We start from the raw sequence: 20,081 nt of genomic DNA, 5'->3' as shown, positions 1-20,081 counted from the left end.
TCTTGGAATCAGGCTGGACACAGTCAGTGCCCCGTTTCTATGGAATTAAATAGCTCTGTGTTAACGGAAAGCCTCAGTGGTTTTGAATCATTTCGCACCCCCAGTAAGGAGGTCCTTTTGGTTCGCCTCTTCTGGAAAGTGTGTGTGAGTTATTAGCCACGTGAATGTAGGGTTTTAATTCAATCTTTTTGACCCTCTCTTTATTTACCTTAAAAAAAAAATCAAGGAAGGGCAAACAAGAGCATTTGAGTACCTATTATGTAATATTTATATTGTAAGATAATTATTTTTTCCCCCATTTACTCTTACCCTGCAGTTTACAGGTCAAGAAACCAGTGCAGAATTAAGTTGCTTGACCAAGATCCATACTCTTAATTCCTGAATCATAGGGTAGTTTGGACGAAATAAGAACAATCTCTGTGAAAATACATAATGTACTGCCTAGCACATGGTATGTGCTCCCTAAATTTCATTTGTTAGCATGAACAATGGATGAGGCCCATATTAGGTTTTTGTAATCCTAAAAGTTTCTAAAGCTGGACCATGGCCTTTCTAATGTAAAATTGACAACTGGTTTTTATGTACATAAAAGGTGAGTCAGTACAAAGAAGATGTAAGTAGCAAATGATTTTAAAAAATCCAAGGAATTCCAGAGACCAGAGAGTATATGTATAATCTGAATACACTGGTGGCCATAGCCCCAGGTTGAAGGGATTGAGGGGTGTGCTATGAACTTTCAACTGTGTGACCTCAGGCAAGTTATGTGAGGAAAACAAGTGCTGAGAGATTAAGAGGTCTGTTTTACACACCTGGAAGCTTCCAGTACACTTAGTGTATATTTAGATGTTGAAACTGAAGTCAGGGTTCAAGCCCAGACTTCCTAATTCAAAGATGAGTGTTCTTTCACCCCCTCATGCATCGTGCTTGTGGAGTTACTGGCGTTCCCTAGCGGTCGTCAGTCTTCCAATTGTTTCCAAGTGCTTCCTGTGTGCTGAGGGTAATTAATGAATGAGGGACTCTAAAGCAAAGAGATCTTTATTGCAACTGGAAAAAAATATTTTATAGCTGTAAAAGTTTCCTGGGTATGGTATGAAATGCAGATCATTTTAATATGGAATGGTGTCTAGTTTTTGAATAATTCTGTGCTTTATGGGGTCAGTAACCTTCAGATGGAACAAAAGTAGTGTTTTCAAGTTATAAAGATTCCAGTATTTTCTCCTGCTTTTGTTCTAATGGCAGAAATCATGGTGAGGTTGGGGGAAGTAAGCAAAGGCTGTGTCTCCACTAGACCTTGGTTTAAATCTCAATTCCTGTATTTCCCAGTCATGGGAACTGAGGGTAAGTTACCAAACTGCTTTGTGTGAGGTGGGAATAATTCCGTCTCAGAGTTACTATGAAGATTAAACGAGATAATTTTAAGACACATACCAAAGCTATCATACGAGCTCGACAAATATTCTTATTGCCATCATCTCCTCCTTTCTCCTGCCTCTCATGTAATGAGTATTTTAGTTCTAGGCCAGTGGTCCTCAAACCAGCAGCATCAGGAGCAACTGTGAACCTGTTAGAATTATACATTCTTGAGCCCCACCCTAGACTTACTGAATTAGAAACTCTGGGGATGGGGTCCTGTGATCTGTGTTTCAGTTCCTCCTCCAGGGGTTTCCGATGCACTGGTCCAGAGTATTTGCAGAGCACTCTGAGTGAAGTACATATGAGTTGCTCACTATCATGTGTTTTTTGTTTTTTGTTTTTTTTTTTACTATCATGTGTTTTGAAGAACCTAGGGGCAGGACAGGAATAAAGATGCAGACGTAGAGAATGGACTTGAGGACACGGGGAGGGGGAAGGGTAAGCTGGGACAAAGTGAGAGAGTGGCATGGACATATATACACTACCAAATGTAAAATAGATAGCCAGTGGGAAGCAGCCGCATAGCACAGGGAGATCAGCTCGGTGCTTTGTGACCACCTAGAGTGGTGGGATAGGGAGTGTGGGAGGGAGATGCAAGAGGGAGGAGATATGGGGATATATGTATACGTATAGCTGATTCACTTTCTTATAAAGCTGAAACGAACACACCATTGTAAAGCAATTATACTCCAGTAAAGATGTTAAAAAAAATCCTTTAAAAAAAAAACAAAGGGCTTCCCTGGTGGCGCAGTGGTTGAGAATCTGTCTGCTAATGCAGGGGACACGGGTTTGAGCCCTGGTCTGGGAAGATCCCACATGCCGTGGAGCAACTAGGCCCGTGAGCCACAGCTACTGAGCCTACGCATCTGGAGCCTGTGCTCCGCAACAAGAGAGGCCACCACAGTGAGAGGCCCATGCACCGTGGTGAAGAGTGGCCCCCGCTTGCCACAACTAGAGAAAGCCGTTGCCCAGAAACGAAGACCCAACACAGCCAAAAATAAATAAATAAATTAAAGTACCCTTAATTTAAAAAACAAAACAAAACAAAACACAAAAAGAATTTTTTTTAAACAAATTTATTTATTTATTTATTTTTGGCTGCATTGTGTCTTTAGTTGTGGCACACGGGCTTAGTTGCTCTGCGGCATGTGGGATCTTCCTGGCCCAGGGCTTGGACTCTTGTCCCCTGCTTTGGCAGGTGGATTCTTAAACACTGCACCACCAGGGACGCCCAAGACAAAATAATTTTAACAATGAATATCTATATTCCCACCACCTCATAGATTCTAACATTAACTTTTTACTGTTCTTGCTTCGTCACACATCTGTTGTCCATCCCTTTAATTTATCCTTCTGTCCTTTGTATTGTGTAGTTTTGTTTTGTTTTGTTTTTTGGCCACACTGTGCAGTATGAGGGATCTTAGTTCCCTGACCAGGGATCGAACCTGTGCCCCGCGCAGTGGAAGCGCAGAGTCCTAACCACTGGACCGCCAGGGAATTTCCTGTATGATATAGTTTTAATACTCACTGTGAATTCTCTTGTAGAATGTAAGTACTGCATTCTTCAGTTGTTTGCTTAGATTGGTTGAATGGTTGTATTTTACACAGATAACTTGCTTAGTCTTACGTCATGGCTAAAGGAGTTTCTTGACCCTTTATTATTTGGGGATTTGTTCCTTTCTGTGTTGCTGAGACCTTGTGTGCATTCCGAGAGAGTCAGAAGGGCTGCTTGAGAGTTCAAATAGGGACTCTTTAGGGACACAGGAGGAGGAGGGAGAAAGTGATAAATGAGTTCAGTGGAATCTACCGACGTTTAATCTGGGATGTCCTTATTCTCACTGCCTGTCCTGGGCCTGTTGGCTGGGGCGCTGGGGCCAGCTGAGGGCTGGCAGTTCTGAGGTCTAATGTTTCTTTGGAGGAAATGGAAGGATGTAAACTTGGCAGGCAAGCCTTCTTGTTGTTGTTGTTTTTTTCTCTTGGAACCATTGGTTGCTTTTCTGGGTGTACTGTGTCATAAGATAGCATCTGGCACAGAGGGATCCCTTTGGAACTAGTATTAGAATTGGGGCCTGCCTCTGTTAAGAAAGGCAGCACAGGTGAGACAAAAGGGAAAACCTCAGAATGGTCAACTGAAGAGTTATTGAATTACTCATGTTGGAAGCAGGTCTTAGCGCTCCTAGTGCCTGCTCCCTGCTCTGACTGAAATATTCTTCCAGGTTAGCAGATTTAATTGGCTTCGTTGTGAGGATTGACGGGACTGCAGCATTTCCAGTGGATTTATCTTCAGAGCTATTACTTTCCCCAAGTTTCTTAATTTAAATGTTTCATGATCACTTGAGATCAAGATAGAAGCTTTTGATCATTCCTGCTTGGTGGGAACTGGAGGTACTTTTAACTGGGGCCTAGATTTAATCTACCATATTGAATGACTGTTCTCAAACTTACGGGGTGGATCTGAGTACCCTCTTCCAGAAAAAGTAGCAGCACTATTTTAAGGTAAAGTGTTTCAAGATACTTTAAATTTTTATATATATTTTAAATTTACATATATAACTTCCCCTTTAGACTTCCTTTACTATTTCTTCTGGAACTAGTTGATGCATGTATTCTCTATGAAGATGAATTTTCTAAAATGGTATAAAGGCAGTGATGATGGACATATTTTCCTTCATTAGACTTGAGGGCATGGATGGTATTGAACCTAGTGGTTCTGACTTGGTTGCACGTTGGAATCACTTTGAGAGCTTAAAAATACTGATGCCAGTTCAGCAAGGTTTCAGAATACAAAAACCAATTGTATTTCTGTGCACTAGCAAAGTAATATGATAATGGCATTAAGACAACAATTCTATTTACAATAATATCAAAAGGAATAAAATACTTGGGAATAAATTTTAAAAAAGAAGTACAAAGCTTATACTCTGAAAACTACAAAACATTGTTGAAAGAAATTCAAGAAGACTAAATACCCTATTTCATGGATTAAAAGACTTAATATTATTAAAAATGACAGTATTCCCGAAAACGGATCTACAGATTCAACACGATTCCTATCAAAATCCCAACCATCTTCTTTGCAGACATTGACGAGCTGATCTTAAATTCATATGGAAATTTGATGGACCTTGAATAGCCAAAACAATTTTGAAAAAGAAGCACAAAGTTGGAGAACTCACTTCCTACTTTCAAACTTACTACAGTGCTATAGTAATCAAAACTGTGTGATACCATCAAAAAGACAGACAGATAGATGAATAGAATAGAATTGAGAGTTCAGAAGTAAATTCTCATGTTGTCAATTGATTTTCATCAAGGGTGCCAAGGCAATTCAAAGGGGACAGAATAGTTTTTCAACAAATGGTGCTTAGACAACTGGATATCCATTTGCAAAAGAATGAATTTGGACTGCTTCCTCCCACCACACGTTAACTCAAAAATGGATTATACACCTAACTATAAGAGCTAAAGCCAAAAAAATCTTAGAAGAAAATATAGGAAATAGAAAAAATTTAATGACCTTGGGTTAGGCAAAGCATGAACAAAAGGAAAAAAATTATACTCTATCAAAACTAAATACCTTCATACTTCAGTGGATGCCATCAAGAAAGTAAAAAGATAACCTACAGAATGGGAGAAAGTATTTGCAAATCATGTCTGATAAGGGGCATATGTAGAATAAATAATTCTTAAAACTCAAAAACACAATTAAAAATGGGCAAAGGATCTGAGTAGACATTGCGCCATAGAAGGTGTGCAGATTATCAATAAGCACGTGAAAAAGTGCTCAAAATCATTAGCCATCAGAGAAATGCAAATCAAAACCACAGTGAGATACCACTTTACACACGTTAGGATAGCTAGAATAAAAAAGACAGTAACAAGTTCTGGTGAGGATCTGAAGAAAATTGGAACCCTCATTCTGCTGGTGGGAATGTAAAATGACGCAGTTGCTTTGGAAGATAGCCTAGCAGTTCTTCAAAAGACAAACATAGAGTTATCGTATACCACATCCACTCCTAAGTATAGACCCGAAAGAAATGAAAACATGTATATACTATTGAAAGAAGCCAGTCACAAAGGACCACATCTTGTATGATTCAGTTTATGTGAAATATCCAGACTAGGCAAATCCGTAGGGACAGAAAGTAGACTGGTCGTTGCCTAAACCTGGGGTGGGAGGATTTGGGGGGAAATGGAGAGTGACTACTAGTTGGCATGGGGTTTCTTTTGGGATTATGAAATGTTCTAAAGTCGATGTGTGATAGTTGTACAACTCTGCAATTATGTTAAAAGCCATTGAATAAAAGCAATAAAACATATATACATATATAAAATACACACATGTATATATATGTATAATATACACATGTACATATGTCAGTACATATACATTCATATATAACATACTGATGCCTGGTCCTTCCCTCTGAAATTTCTGAGTTGATCGGTCTGTGGTATGGCCTGGGCATTGGACTTTTGGAAAGCTCCCCAGGTGATTCTATAAAGCACCCAATGTAGAGAGTCTTTGTTACTAGACCTTGTTCCTCAAGAGTGTATTCTGTGTGCCAGCAGCATCAGTAAGACCTGGGAGCTTATGAGGAGGGCAGAATCTCAGACCCCACCCCAGATCTACTGAATCAGAATCTGCATTTTTAATAGGATCCTTGAGTGATTCGAATGGACATTAACGTTTAAGAAGCATTTTCAGTAACGTATTTGAATAGTAAGGCTGGTGAGTGTTATCTTTGAAATTCACTACCTTCCTGTTGAAACACTGTTCTTCCTTTTACCCAGGGCTTCTCCTTAAGGCTACTCTTTGGGGTTAATGTACCCTGTTCCAGTGTGTGTGTATGTGGGGGCCTTCCCCACGTACTACCAACCAATTTTCAGATACCAGCAGAGTCTGGAGATGGTGTTACATTCCAAAGGTTAAGGGTTCAGTTGTGCAAGACTCCCCCCACCCACCCACCCCTCCCGACAACACACACACCTGCCCAATTCAGACACCAGTCATAAGCCCAGGTTGTTACTTGGGCTTCTGACCACTGGCTCAGATGTAGATTCCTACGACTCCCTCCACAGACTTTGGACGCCAGTCTCAAGCCCAGGTTGTTAACTGTTCTGCTGACTGATTGGCTGTAAAGCAGAGGTTCCCACGATCTCCTCCTTGGATTTGATTAACTTGCTAGAGAAGCTCATAGACTCAGAGAAACATTTTACTTCCTAGATTACTGGCTTATTATAAAAGAATATAACTCAGGAATAGCCAGACGGAAGAGATACATAGGGCAAAGTATGGGAAAGGGCACGGAGCTTCCAAGCCCTACGGAGCTCACCACTCTCCCCAAATCTCCACGTATTTACCAACCAGGAAGCTTTCTGAACCCCATCATTTTGGGTTTTTATGGAGGCTTCATTACATAGGCACAACTGATTAAATCATTGACCATTGGTGATCAATTAAACTTCCAGCCCTTTTTCCCTTCCTGGAAGTTGAGGGTTGAGACTTGAAAGTTCTAATCCTTTAATCATAGCATTGGTTCCCCTGGCAACCAGCCCCCCATCCTTAGGTGACCTGGGGGCATTCCAAAAGTCATTTCATTAATCTCCAAAATATACAAACAGTTCATGAAGCTCAATATCAAACAAACAAACAACCCAATCAAAAAATGGGCGGAGGCTTCCCTGGTGGCGCAGTGGTTGAGAGTCCGCCTGCCGATGCAGGAGACACGGGTTCGTGCCCCGGTCCGGGAAGATCCCACATGCTGCGGAGTGTCTGGGCCCGTGAGCCATGGCCGCTGGGCCTGCGCGTCTGGAGCCTGTGCTCTGCAACGGGAGAGGCCACAACAGTGAGAGGCCCGTGTACCGCAAAAAAAAAAAAAAAAAAATGGGCGGAAGACCTAAATAGACATTTCTCCCAAGAAGACATACAAATGGCCAAGAAACACATGAAAATATGCTCAGCATCACTAATTATTAGAGAAACACAAATGAAAACTACAATGAGATATCATCTCACACTGGTCAGAATGGCCATCATCAAAAAAATCTACAAACGGGCTTCCCTGGTGGCACAGTGGTTGAGAGTCCGCCTGCCGATGCAGAGGACGTGGGTTCGTGTCCCGGTCCGGGAAGATCCCACATGCCGCGGAGCGGCTGGGCCCGTGAGCCATGGCCACTGAGCCTGCGCGTCTGGAGCCTGTGCTTGCGGGAGAGGCCACAGCAGCAAGAGGCCCGCGTACCGCAAAAAAAAAAACACTAAAAACAAAAAAAACACTAAAAATAGAACTACCATATGACCCAGCAATCCCACTACTGGGCATATATCCAGAGAAAACCATAATTCAAGAAGACATATGCACCCCAATGTTCATTGTAGCACTATTTACAATAGGCAGGACATGGAAGTGAGCTAAATGTCCATCAACAGAGGAGTGGATAAAGAAGATGTGGTACATATATACAATGGAATATTACTCAGCCATAAAAGGGAATGAAATTGGGTCATTTGTAGAGACATGGATGGACCTAGAGACTGTCATACAGAGTGAAGTAAGTCAGAAAGAGAAAAATATCATATATTAATGCATATCAGTTAATATCTGAAAAAAATTTGTATAGTTGATCTTATTTACAAAGGAGAAAAAGAGACACAGACTTAGAGAACAAACCTATGGATACCGGACTTCCCTGGTGGCGCAGTGGTTAAGAATCCGCCTGCCAATGCAGGGGACACGGGTTTGAGCCCTGGTCGGGGAAGATCCCACATGCCGCAGGGCAACTAAGCCCATGCGCCCCAACTACTGAGCCTGCGCTCTAGAGACTGTGAGACACAACTACTGAGCCTGCATGCCACAACTACTGAAGCCCGCATGCCTAGAACCCGTGCTCCACAACAAGGGAAGCCACCGCAATGAGAAACCTGTGCACCACAACAAAGAGTAGCCCCCAGTCGCCCCAACTAGAGAAAACCCGCACGCAGCGACAAAGACCCAACACAGCCAAAAATAAATGAATAAAATAAATAAATAATAAAAATAAATTTCTATTAAAACAAACAAAATAACGTATGGATACCAAGGGGGAAGGTAGGGGGAATGAATTGAGAGATTGGGATTGACATACATACACTGTTGATACTATGTATAAAATAGGTAACTAACAACCTACAGTATAGCACAGGGAACTCTACTCAGTGCTCTGTGGTCACCTAAATGAGAAGGAAATCCAAAAAAGAGGGGATATATGTATACGTGTAGCTGATTCACTTTGCTGTACAGTATAAACTAACACAATATTGTAAAGCAACTATACTCCAATAAAAAAAAAGTCATTAACATAACAAAAGACAATTTTTCTCTCTTACCACTTAGGAAATTCCAAGGGTTTTAGAAGCTCTGTGCTAGAAAAAGGATGAAGACCAAGTATGTTTTTCTTAATATAAATCACAATATCACAGCTGCCCTTCCCAATGGGGATCTCGTAGTTTCTAGTGTTTCTTGTCTATAGAAACATATTTGTCTTATATCCTTTTCTTCGGGGCTCTGTGCTCTGCAGAATGAATGAAGTGAGAGTGAGCCATCTGGGGGAAGAGCATCCCCGGGAGAGGAGATTCAAATACCAAGGAAGGCCTTAGGACAGGAACAAGTTGGGCATGTTGGAGAAGTAGAAGGCGTGTGTTCCCAGAATAAGGGAGGAATGCTGTAGGAATGAGGTTGGGGCAGTAGCTTGGAGTTGGAACGTTTAGGACCTTGTGAGGCGTGGTAGAGAGTTTGAGAGGCAATCTAAGTGAGGTGCACATTCATTGGAGGGTTTGGGGCAGGAAAATAATATATGATTTTTATTTAAAAAATGTATAAAGAGCACTCTGGCTGCCCTATAGAGGAGAAGCCAAGAGACCCCTGAGAAAGCTCTTGCAGGGGTCTTTGAAAGAGTGATGGTGACTTGAATTGCAGTGGGTGTGGTAGGAAGTGGTTAGATTTGGGGCCTGTTTTGGTTGTGGAGTTTGAGGAAGAGAGGAATCAGGGATGGATGGTTTTTGCTTTGGCTCCGCAAGTAGGTAATTGGTTTCAGTTACTGAGATGGGAAGCCTGGGGATGTGGGGAAGCGTGTGTGTTGATATGATGGGGCAAGCGGATTCCAAAGCTCTGCTAAGTCAAGTCTGAGGCTGTGATTAGACAACCAGGTGAAGATGTGTAGTAGGCATTTATTGGATATAGGGGTAAGAGAGAAAGAGGTGTCAACCCAGAAACTCCTAGGTTTCTGGGTTGTACAACAGCGTGCATGGAAATGCCATTCCTAGAGATAGAAGGCATAGGACAAGGATGGGATTTGGGGGAGGGGATCATGAATTCAGCTTTGCATGTGAGTGTGAGGTCCCTATGAGCCATTCAGGGCCCAGTATGCTAAGTACCCAGTTTGATAAGCAGCTTTGGAGCACATGTGAAGAGACCTGGCCTGGAAGGGTAAATTTGGGATTCATTGATTTATTGGTTGAGATTTGGCCAGGAGAATGGAAATCACTCCTTGTCTTTCAAAACAGGAAGTTTCATTCAGGTGATTGGTTATAAAGGTGATGGAGGACCGAGAAGCCAAATAGGGCAGTGAAGCACCTAGATATTAGCAACAACAGGAAGCATCACTCCCCTGGAAGCTAGGGGACAAGAGGAAGAAAAGGTATTACTAGAATAGGAGTTAGGGTATCTGGTGAGAGCTAGAGCCATTGTGAGAGCTAGAGCCATGCGGAAGGGTCCTGTCCAGGAGGAGCAGGAGATGCAGCCACTGTCGGAGGTCAGTACAGAAAGCAAAGGGGTGGAGGTGGAAATGCCCAGCCTCCTTCCCTCCTCCCACCCTCTAGTTTTTCTAGTAATGCCTCCCATTGGCCAAGTCTCCCTGGAACCCGGGAAGTACATTCTCTGCGTTACGGAGCAGAGCAGGAAGTGGGGAATGGACCTGAGAACAAATAGGCAGTGGACCAAATAAATAACTAGTTATATCTAGTTCGTGAGGTGACCAAAAAGAAAGCGTGAAAAGAAAAGAGTTTTGATCCCATCCTGAAATTCCAGCATTTAAAAATTGAGTAGAGGAAGTAAAAGAGATTGAGGAGGAATGGCCGGAGAGGAAGAATGAAACTCAGAGAAGTGTGGAATTCTGAAGGCAAGAGAGGAGAAAGTTCCAAGAAAGTAGGGGTGGGTTCATTGGGTCTTAGACCGCCGAGAGGTCAGGAAGGAAGAACGTGTGTATGGATGTAGTGACATGGAGGTGGCTGTTGACTTTAGCACCCACTTCAGTGCAACTGTAGGGGAAGAATGGGGATGGGGCTGGTGAGGGAGGTGAGGGCAGACAGCTCTTTCACACACTTGACTGAAGAGAGGAATGAAGAAGGTAGTGTACAGCCAGCAATAGGAGTAAGGGAGGGCTGTTTTTCTTTGCTGCTTTATGACTGTTTTTCTTTAAGTAGGATATTTTTAGGCATGTTTAACTGCTGGGGAAGAACCCAATACATGGGGAAATATTCAAGATATAGGAAAGAAACTAGATGATCAATAGGGTAAATTTCCTGAAAGTCAGCAGGGAATGGGAACTAGAAAACAGTGGAGTTGGCCCTGGAAGGTGGTATCGGCTCATATGTGTCCAAGGAGAAGAAAAGAAAGGAATGCCGCAGGTGGGGTGGGTTTCTGTTTCAGTGATTGGAACAGAAGGAGTTTTTGCCGCAAAGCTGGTGGGTGGTAGATTCATGCTTCCAGCTCCCACAGATGTCTGAGTGTCTACCATGTACCAGCTCCTGTGATGGGTGGTTCCAGAGGATATGAAGAGGAGTAAGACAGGATCCAGACCTTGAAGGTGTCTGGGCTACTGGAGAGATATGCAAGTTCACAGTCTCCTGCAATGTAGGATGATAATCGCTGCATGATTTCCATGTACAACATGCTTCAATTGTTAAAATCTAGTGTTACCTAAGGTGTTGATGGGAAAATTGGCAAGTAGGGAGGGAAATCCGAGTCTTCTGGAGAATTGGAGGAGAGGAGGCGGTTGTATGGTTTATAAGATTCTCTTTGGAGGGCTTGATATTCTAATACATCCTCAAGGGAAAGTGCTATACTACCAGCCCCACTGCCATTGAGAATCACACTGTTCTCCTCCTTTTGATGGATTAGTAGGGATTTCTTTTGAAGGGGAAAATAACTTGAACCCCAATATTGAGATAGGCTAAAGTAAAAATAATTTTAAACTCACTTAAACTGATAAAACATAATACAAGGGATAAGCACCTTAAACTTCTATCTCAAACAACAAGAACATCAGAATAAATGCATAAGCTAAATATTAACTAAAATTATAGACCAATAAAATTCAAGTGAACATTGATGTGATGGGCGATGTTTAGTTTCCACTAAACGACTTTTAACAGTTAGGCTCTGAGTTTGGTGTGTTCCAGTGAACAAGTGGTAATTCAGTGATCTTGCCACTTTTTTGTGTTGGAATCACTAAAAATCTTGATTTGTACAGCTTTCACTTGGCCCAGATACTTCCATTGTTTTCTCATCAGCCTGTGACAATGAAAGCATTCCTGCTTGGCAAAACAGGACTGCCCCACCAGCACAAGTATGAGCGTTGACATTGAGTGGAAATGGGTCTTCTCTGCTTTTATTAATACCATTAAATAAACATAAAATGGGGGGAAAAAACCTAGCCATGGAGAACTTGAGAGCTCCCAAGAATGCATCTTTGCACCCAGTTTGAAAAGTACTGTGCTAGCTGGTCATCAAGGTGCTGTGAGAGCAGACAGTCTGGGCGTTGCATCAGACTGGGGTCCAAGGCAAGGAAGGCTTTCTCGAATAAGAGAAGCTTAAGGATGAGAAATGTAAAACTAAGGTCTCTTTTTAACATTAGTTACGGTTTGTTGTTTGATTTGGGGCTTCTTTGCAGTCATCTGGTACCAGGTTTTCCTATCAGTCCTCTGATGTCCTGTGTAGTTGACAAAGGGGTATGAAGGTGATCCCCGTCACTAGGAATATCATATTTGTGAAAAGTCAAGGTTTCTGAAAGGGGTTTTGTAAGAAAAAAGTTTTAGGATCATGCTGTACCAGGAAACAACTTACTGCTTAGCTATGGGTTGTTGATTTATTTGAATTCTTTTGAACCCATTATATGTTTCCAAGCCAGGATACTTTGGGTGTGTTAAAAGGCTTTTTGAATTGGAAGAGATACCATCTTGAGTTGTACTAATAATTTAGCTCAACGGCATCCAACAAAGAAGGCATTATTCTTGGATCGTGTACACACATCATAGTCTGAACTGGAGTAAACAGAATATTGGCTTCAATAAGAGATGTTATTTAGAACACACTTGAGACATTGTGATGTAATTGTGTACCGAGGCCGAGAAGTGTTAGTCTGCATTTTATTAAATATCCATTTTAGTGTACAGCATTGTACTAGGAATGATAAAAAGCAAAACAGACACTTACTCAAGGCCTGTCTAGATTTTGACCTCAAGTACTTCCCCCTCATCACCTTCTTTCCCACCCACGGCTGAGCTAGGGATGAGAAACCCTAAGTCTGTAGGTCACCAACTCAGCTTCAAGCCACGTGGGCTGCCAGTTTTTATTTGACCTCAGAACCCCAGCACCGGCACCTTGAAGTGTCCACGATCCTGGGGCTCAATTTAAACTTTCAGTTAATGGCACTCATTACCTCTCTTCTCCCAACAATGCCTGTTGTCCTCTTACCTCCCCTCCCCACCCTCTTGGGGTCACATCTCTTTTGGGGCTTTCATGTCTGCGTGCCTGCCTGAAGTTCAGAGACTTCTATTCCATCGTCTTCTTCTGTACATTTGCATTCCTCTTTCACTATTCAGAGTATTTTCATGTATTTATCCTCATGGAGGACCCTCCATTTCCCTGAGAGTAGGCTAGGCAGGTGGTATTGTCCCATCTTATAACTGTGAGTGCTGCAGCGAGAGAGGTTAATGACTTGCCCAAGATGCAGAGGAGACTTTTAGAGCTTGTACTTCAATCTTGATCATTAGAATCCAGTTCCATCAACTATTCATTATAATGCTTTTTCTTAAAGGAAAAAACCTTTAAGAAAGCTATAATGTAGTAACAGAATGAGCAGTTGTGTAGTAAATATATTGATGTGTGTGTGTGTGTGTGTGTGTATGTATAATTCTTGTGGTGGATACATAGGAGCTTTGTCTGAATGTTGTAGCCCTTTTTGCCTTGTCCACCTAATAGATGAGAATATCTAATGAAGAATGCCCTTTGGTCAACTGGAAAATAACATCCCTGAAAGGGGCCTAGAAGAAACCCCTTTCTGGGAAGACTCCACTGTACATAATTCATAGGCTCTCAGGGTTGGAAGAGACACGTCATCTGGTTCACCAGGTGTTTGATGGTTAAATCCTTGGTTAGATCCCATCTGAATTCTTGAGGGCTGTGGAATGATTTTGAGGAACAGTCATTATTATACATGACCCTTAATGACCTAAAGATGTTTCTATGTTCTATCAAACTAAATGGAATATTGGCGATTTAAAAGAAAAAGTTGTTTCATTATCTTTTGGGTCATCGGAGCAGGAATAAAGACGCAGAAAGGGGAAGCTGGGATGAAGTGAGAGACTAGCATTGACATATATACACTACCAAATGGATGGCTCGTGGGAAGCTGCTGCATAGCACAGGGAGATCAGCTCGCTGCTTTGTGATGACCTAGAGGGATGGGATAAGGAGGTTGCGAGGGAGGGGTTATGGGGATGTATGTATACATATAGCTGATTCCCTTTGTTGTACAGCAGAAATTAACATTGTAAAGCATTTATACTCCAATAAAGATGTGAAAAAAAAAGATTTTTGAAAAGTTCAATTTTTGAAACATTTCCCTTAGAATTTGTTAGCTGTTATGAAAATTGCATAGTTAGACATTTGTTTAATCCTGTTGTTTAATGGAATGTGATTTTTTTTTTAATGTGACTAAATGACGGTAGTTTTCTTTTTTCTCTTTCTGTGTTTCTCTGTATTTACAAGCTAGGTGCCATTTCTCCCAGAATTGTTAACCATTGTATGTAGGTTTAATTTGTGTAACGTGCACAGGGGTTCACGTGCATGCTTATGGTTCTTTTGTGCTTTAGCCAGAGGTACTAAAGAAGAGAGGGAGGGTTTGAGATTAAATTTTTGTGAAAGCTAATAGAAGACATATAATGAACCTAAGTTACTTGAAAATTCATAAGAGGCAGTAACTTGGGCTGGTTGTTTTCCCTCTTTGCCTTTGAATAGAAATGCATGCCCGTAGTGAGGGAGTGTCAAGTGCCTGTGCTGTAGCGTCACTTAGCAACATGCACTTACGAATCTCTATTTTGAAGCAGTGTTTCTCAGAATTTAAAAAAAAAAAAGTTATATACTTAGACACTGTCGTCAGTGTATACACCTCTAACTTCTGTCCTAAAAGCACAGGTCAGATAATATTGTGGTCAGGAGAGTCTTTGTGGGAAGCTTCAAAATTCACTGGGTTTATGTATCCTGGTTGCAGTGTATCTAAGAGCATTACATTAGCAAATAGAACACACATTATAAACTCTTGGGAAAACTTAGATTTCAGCTTTACAAGTTTGCAGTATAAGTTGAGATGAATTTTTTTGCCTATAAAGACTCACATAGTCTCTTTAGTTCCTATTTAACTCTAAACCTTTTCTATAGATGCAAATAAATAGTTCTACAGAGAGGATTGAATAGAGGTGTGTGTGATGTTCTCTTATAAATATCTGCTCTGTTTATGGAGCTTCTCTACCACAAGTGGTTTAACGAGTTTCCTGAAGGGAGTGGAGAAAGAATCTTAGAAGGCTAAAGGATTAACATTTCTCCACAAAGTTTTTAGAAGTCTGAGACCAGGTGAAATGCAGTAGAAATACGACTAAATATTCTGCATTTTGCACACTTCCGAAGGGCTTCCATGTACACAATTTTAGCTTTGTGTTTGTGCGTATGAGTGTTTAAAACCCTGTGAAGTAGCCATAACAGGTATTATTGTCCCCATTTTAAAAATTAAGGGAGGCAAGTCGGGGTCATGGTTTAGGTAATGGTCCCCTTGTCACCTGATAGAGTGGCACTGAGGCTAGAGCCCAGATATTGCGATTTGATGCTTATTATACTGTTCACTTTGTTTTTCTCAGATATCTTCCCTTTGAGCCTAGAGACCATACATTTTCACTCTTTCTACATCAGTTTCAAGTGGCAGGGGGAGAGACCAAGGCAGGAACGCTGGAATCTGTGTGGCAGTTGGAAGGCCGAGAGGTCCTCAGGAGCAGAGCTGGGTGGACAGGGCTTCACATCATTGACTCATTTATTTGTCCCTTAATGTGACACTATTTTTCTTAGCCACTTTTGCAGTTCCTCTCGAGTTTTGCCTGTACACTGAAGTTCTTCCCCACATTTCCTTGCTACTGGTTTCTTGTCATTCTTCCTCGTACTGGAGACCTTGTCTGGCGTAGTAACTCCTAGAGCAAGTGATTGTTCACTCTTCTCTTGAGCAAAACAGTGAAAGTTAAAATATTATATCTATACTTGGTCAATTGTAGGGGAAGAGTGACTTAAGAGGACTCTCTTCTCAGATATTGATTATTCTCCAATTCATACTAAATCATCTTTTATTCCCCAATTCATACTAAATCTTAAGCATTTTCCCATGTCTTTAAAACATCATTTGAAAATACTTTTCTCGATTCTTCAGCATTCTATTACATGACTTTAGTATAATTTATTGAGGCCTTTTTCGTTTTTGGATATTTAGGTTATTTTCTAGTTTTTTCTGTGATAAAAAACTGACTCCTTGGAAAAGGGAATTTTTAAGTATTTACCGAGTTAAAAATATGGTTTAAATGGTTTGCCTTAGTCATTAATTCATTACTACATTGTAACAGTAACTTCAATCAGATAAATGCAGGATTGTTTTTCTGAAATAATACAATTGTGATAGTTTTATTTTCAGACAGGGAAAATGCATAAAGATGGTCAATGGAAGGAAAAGATTTCACAATTATGTCATTAGGATTTATTTGCTAGTTAAGCTTTTATAAAAGGTGCGACAGCAGTATTTTTAATGTAGCAGGTTGATACATAAATGTATAGTGTTGTAAAAATCAGAACCAAATTATGACTAATCATTACTTTGTAAGAGTCATTAATTTATTGACGCTTATATATTTGGGGGGTGTCTTCCTCAAACATTTGAGCTTGATTGTTTTTCATCATGCATATAGAAAAGAGCTCACCAATTATAAGCAAATTAGTAGAAATCGAGGAGCCAGCTTTTGAATTTCTTAAGAGTTTGATCTCCCGGAACTATGCCTTTTAATTCCCTGTGGGCCTGTGGGGATGGGTTGGAAGGGAGAAGGGAGAGGTCGGAGGTCTTCCTAATGCTCTCAGTTCCTTTTCAGTCTGACTCACTTCTCCACCCAGTGCCCAAGATCCACACGCAACAGGCATGAGTAGACCAAGTTTGTCTACGGTGTTCTACTTCTTCTCTCTGGATTTCTTATTTCCTATCCAATATTTTCTCTCCCCGGGTTCTCCTCACACTTCCTCATCATAGCATCTGCCAAGGCCTATAGTTCTGGGAAGGTCTCATTCTCCCAAATTGTCTTTGACGTTTCTTCTTCCAGGTGTATTTGCTATTGAGAGTATTCATAGGGGAGCCAGTGCCTTAATCTATTTTGATTCTGTTTGGCAAGCTCAGCACGAGGGTCACAGAGTTCTACTTCCCGGCAAATTTTGAGGGAGAGGACCACTGCGTAAAAATGGAACCGGGAAGTCATGTAAGTTAAAAAAAAAAAAGTACAAAGAAGGCTTTTGCCATTAGTGCAAAAGAACATTTCTCCTTTTCCCAATCTGTGGTAGATAAAATGTGTGAGCATACAGGCATTGACTTGTTGCCTTGGATAAACTCGGTATTCTTAGGACGAAGTCATACATAATTAATTACCTGTCTCTGCATTCTTTCCAGAGTGATGGCTCTTAGTATTATTCACACTCAAGATAACTTATGTTTCCTGAGTACAAGAGCCCCAGGTCTGCCAATTAAGGAAGAAGAGGCAGTGGCGGTTGTATAACCTTGGTGCTTCTGTAATGCGGTGGGTAATTATCTGTCTTTTTTTCTTAACTCCTAGTGTCTGAAACAGTACATGCAGCTGGCAATCCGAGAAGGATGTGGGTCTCCCATCACTTGCCCTGACATGGTGTGCCTAAACCACGGGACCCTACAGGAAGCTGAGGTATGGATGACTGCACTGATTTTTCCCTCTTTCCTGTTGACATGATTTCCTACGATCTTGACTCTTTATGTACTTCTCTGCCAGGGAGTCTAGAAACAAAATACAGAGGTTAACTTCTTATTTTTTTTTAAAGATCATGTTTTATTTACTTATTTATTTTAATTAATTTATTTATTCATTTATTTTTGGCTGCATTGGGTCTTCATTGCTGGGTGCACGCGGGCTTTCTCTAGTTGTGGAGAGCGGGGGCTACTCTTCGTTGGGGTGCGCGGGCTTCTCATTGCAGTGGCTTCTCGCGTTGCGGAGCATGGGCTCTAGGCACGCGGGCTTCAGTAGTTGTGGCACACGGGCTCATTAGTTGTGGCTCGCGGGCTCTAGAGCGCAGGCTCAGTAGTTGTGGCGCATGGGCTTAGCTGCTCCACAGCATGTGGGAGCTTCCCGGACCAGGGCTCAAACCCGTGTCCCCTGCATTGGCAGGCGGATTCTTAATCACTGTGCTACCAGGGAAGCCCCAGAGGTTAACTTTTTAAAGGAGTACTTTATTGCTACATACCTTGGATTCTTTATAGAAACTGTTTACCAAATGTGAGGTTTGGAGGCTGAATAGTCAGTGGCCTTATCTGAATAGTCAGATAGGTGACAGATTAGCCACGGTTATAGATAATATAAATTATTGTGATTCTGCAAAGGTAGCCTGAGTTGAACCATTTCCAAAGAGCAGAGAAAGGCCTTTCATTCAATATTTATCAGGCATAGAAATGTCTTTTTTGAGTGAGTTCTTCTCCCACTGTATTAAGACTGTGATGTATCTCTTTCCTTTGTTTTTTCAATCCCTGATTAGTAGCTTGCCCTTAAATCTGCTTTCAACCTTCCGGCCCTGCTCACTTTAAATCTTGTCTGTGTTCATGTAGTTGCTTTCTTAGCCAGTATACCATCTAATTCTTTCAACAAACTTATAAAACTGAAGCCCAGAGTGTCTAAGTAATTTGCCCAAGAGTGCATATCTAAAAAGCAGAAGAGCTAGAATTCCAATCCAATACTTTCTGACAAATTACATGGCTTTAAGAGTAGAACTAGGTAGATAAATAGAATGCATGATAAAGGACTTGATAATTGAAAGCCCAATAGAGTGCATATATGTGTATAGATATATAGGTGTGTGGATATGTATGTATGTGGATATGTGCCTGTGTGTGTATGAATATGTGTATGTAAACACGATACATACACACACATATGCTTTGTATACAAATATATATGCTTTACATATATATCCTTTGCTTTGTACGCAAAGCAGTCAGAAAGATGTTATAGACCATATTTAACCAATCTGCATCTGAGCACCCTGTGTTTAGCTTATGAAATATCGGGTAAGTGGTACAATTGAGCTTGAAGTGTTTTGGGGGGAAGAATAAAAGGAATACATAATGGTTTAGAAGTTGTTCATTTTAGGAAAATCATGAAATAAATTGAATTTTTAAAATAAAAAGGCAGTATTGAATATGTACATCCTGTGGTGAGAAATGTTTACTTTTGTGTGAGTAATGGGTAGAGGAAATTAAAATAGGGAAAAATTAGGTTATCTACCAAGAATACTATTGATCTGTGCAACTTGGAAGTGGTTTTTAAAATGAGACCCAGATTTGCAGGAGCATCTTTCTATACATAAGCCTTCCAGGGAATATGCTGCTTTTTTTTTTTACTGAGTGTACAATGTGCCAGGCCCTGTTCTGGGCCAGGACAGAGAGGTGAATAAGACAGTCCCAGTGCTGTCCTCCTGGAGCTTCTGATCTAGCAGGGAGACATTATACTGATAAAGAACCAGATAATTATAAGAGGAAAAAGTGTGAGACGGAACAGGCAGCAAGAGCTGTGTCTGCCATGGAATCTTATTTAATTCATGTATGCAAAATCTATTAAACATAAGTGAAGTGACGTTTCTAAACAAGCCTTTGAAAGTAATCCCAGTCTCTCTTCTAGATAAGCCTACAGGTGTCTATTTACATCTAACTAAAATTAAAGTTAGAGATTCATTCCTTTGTTTGCACTGACCACATTTTAAGTACTCAGTAGCTACATGTGGCTCGTGGCTACCAGGTTAGACAGCACAGCACAGAACAGAACATTTCCATCTTTGCAGAAAGCTCATTACATAGTGGCGTTCTAGACTTTGAATGCATGGTAACCATTCACCATTGACACTTTGGATATCAAATGTTAGGGCTAATGTTGTACAGATGAATGAAGACAGGCCATGGTTTGTCTGAGAGATCTCTAGAACAGTCTAACTTTTCTGGTTTTCTTAGTATAGACATTCCCTGGTCATCTTCCCCTGTAGTTCTCTTCTCCTTCTTAATCCTTACTTTTCCCTCTGTTCACGTGCTCATTCACACTTCCCTAG

General features: G+C 41.1%; 1 protein-coding gene across 4 annotated transcripts in view; it reads left to right on the top strand.

The window, feature by feature from the left end:
* RNF144B (ring finger protein 144B) overlaps positions 1-20,081 on the top strand; it is a 167,398-nt gene that overhangs the window by 112,286 nt on the left and 35,031 nt on the right. For all 4 annotated transcript variants that reach the window (XM_060307875.1, XM_060307873.2, XM_060307874.1 and 1 more), the window contains one exon: positions 17,576-17,680. In XM_060307875.1, coding sequence (XP_060163858.1) covers positions 17,576-17,680 — 105 coding nt within the window. The remainder of the gene's footprint in view (positions 1-17,575; positions 17,681-20,081) is intronic.

Source organism: Globicephala melas, chromosome 11 (assembly GCF_963455315.2).
Source record: "Globicephala melas chromosome 11, mGloMel1.2, whole genome shotgun sequence".
In the NCBI taxonomy this organism is placed as follows: Eukaryota; Metazoa; Chordata; class Mammalia; order Artiodactyla; family Delphinidae; genus Globicephala; species Globicephala melas.
The sequence above is the reverse complement of the archived record's forward strand: the minus strand, read 5'-3'. Positions and strand labels throughout refer to the sequence as shown.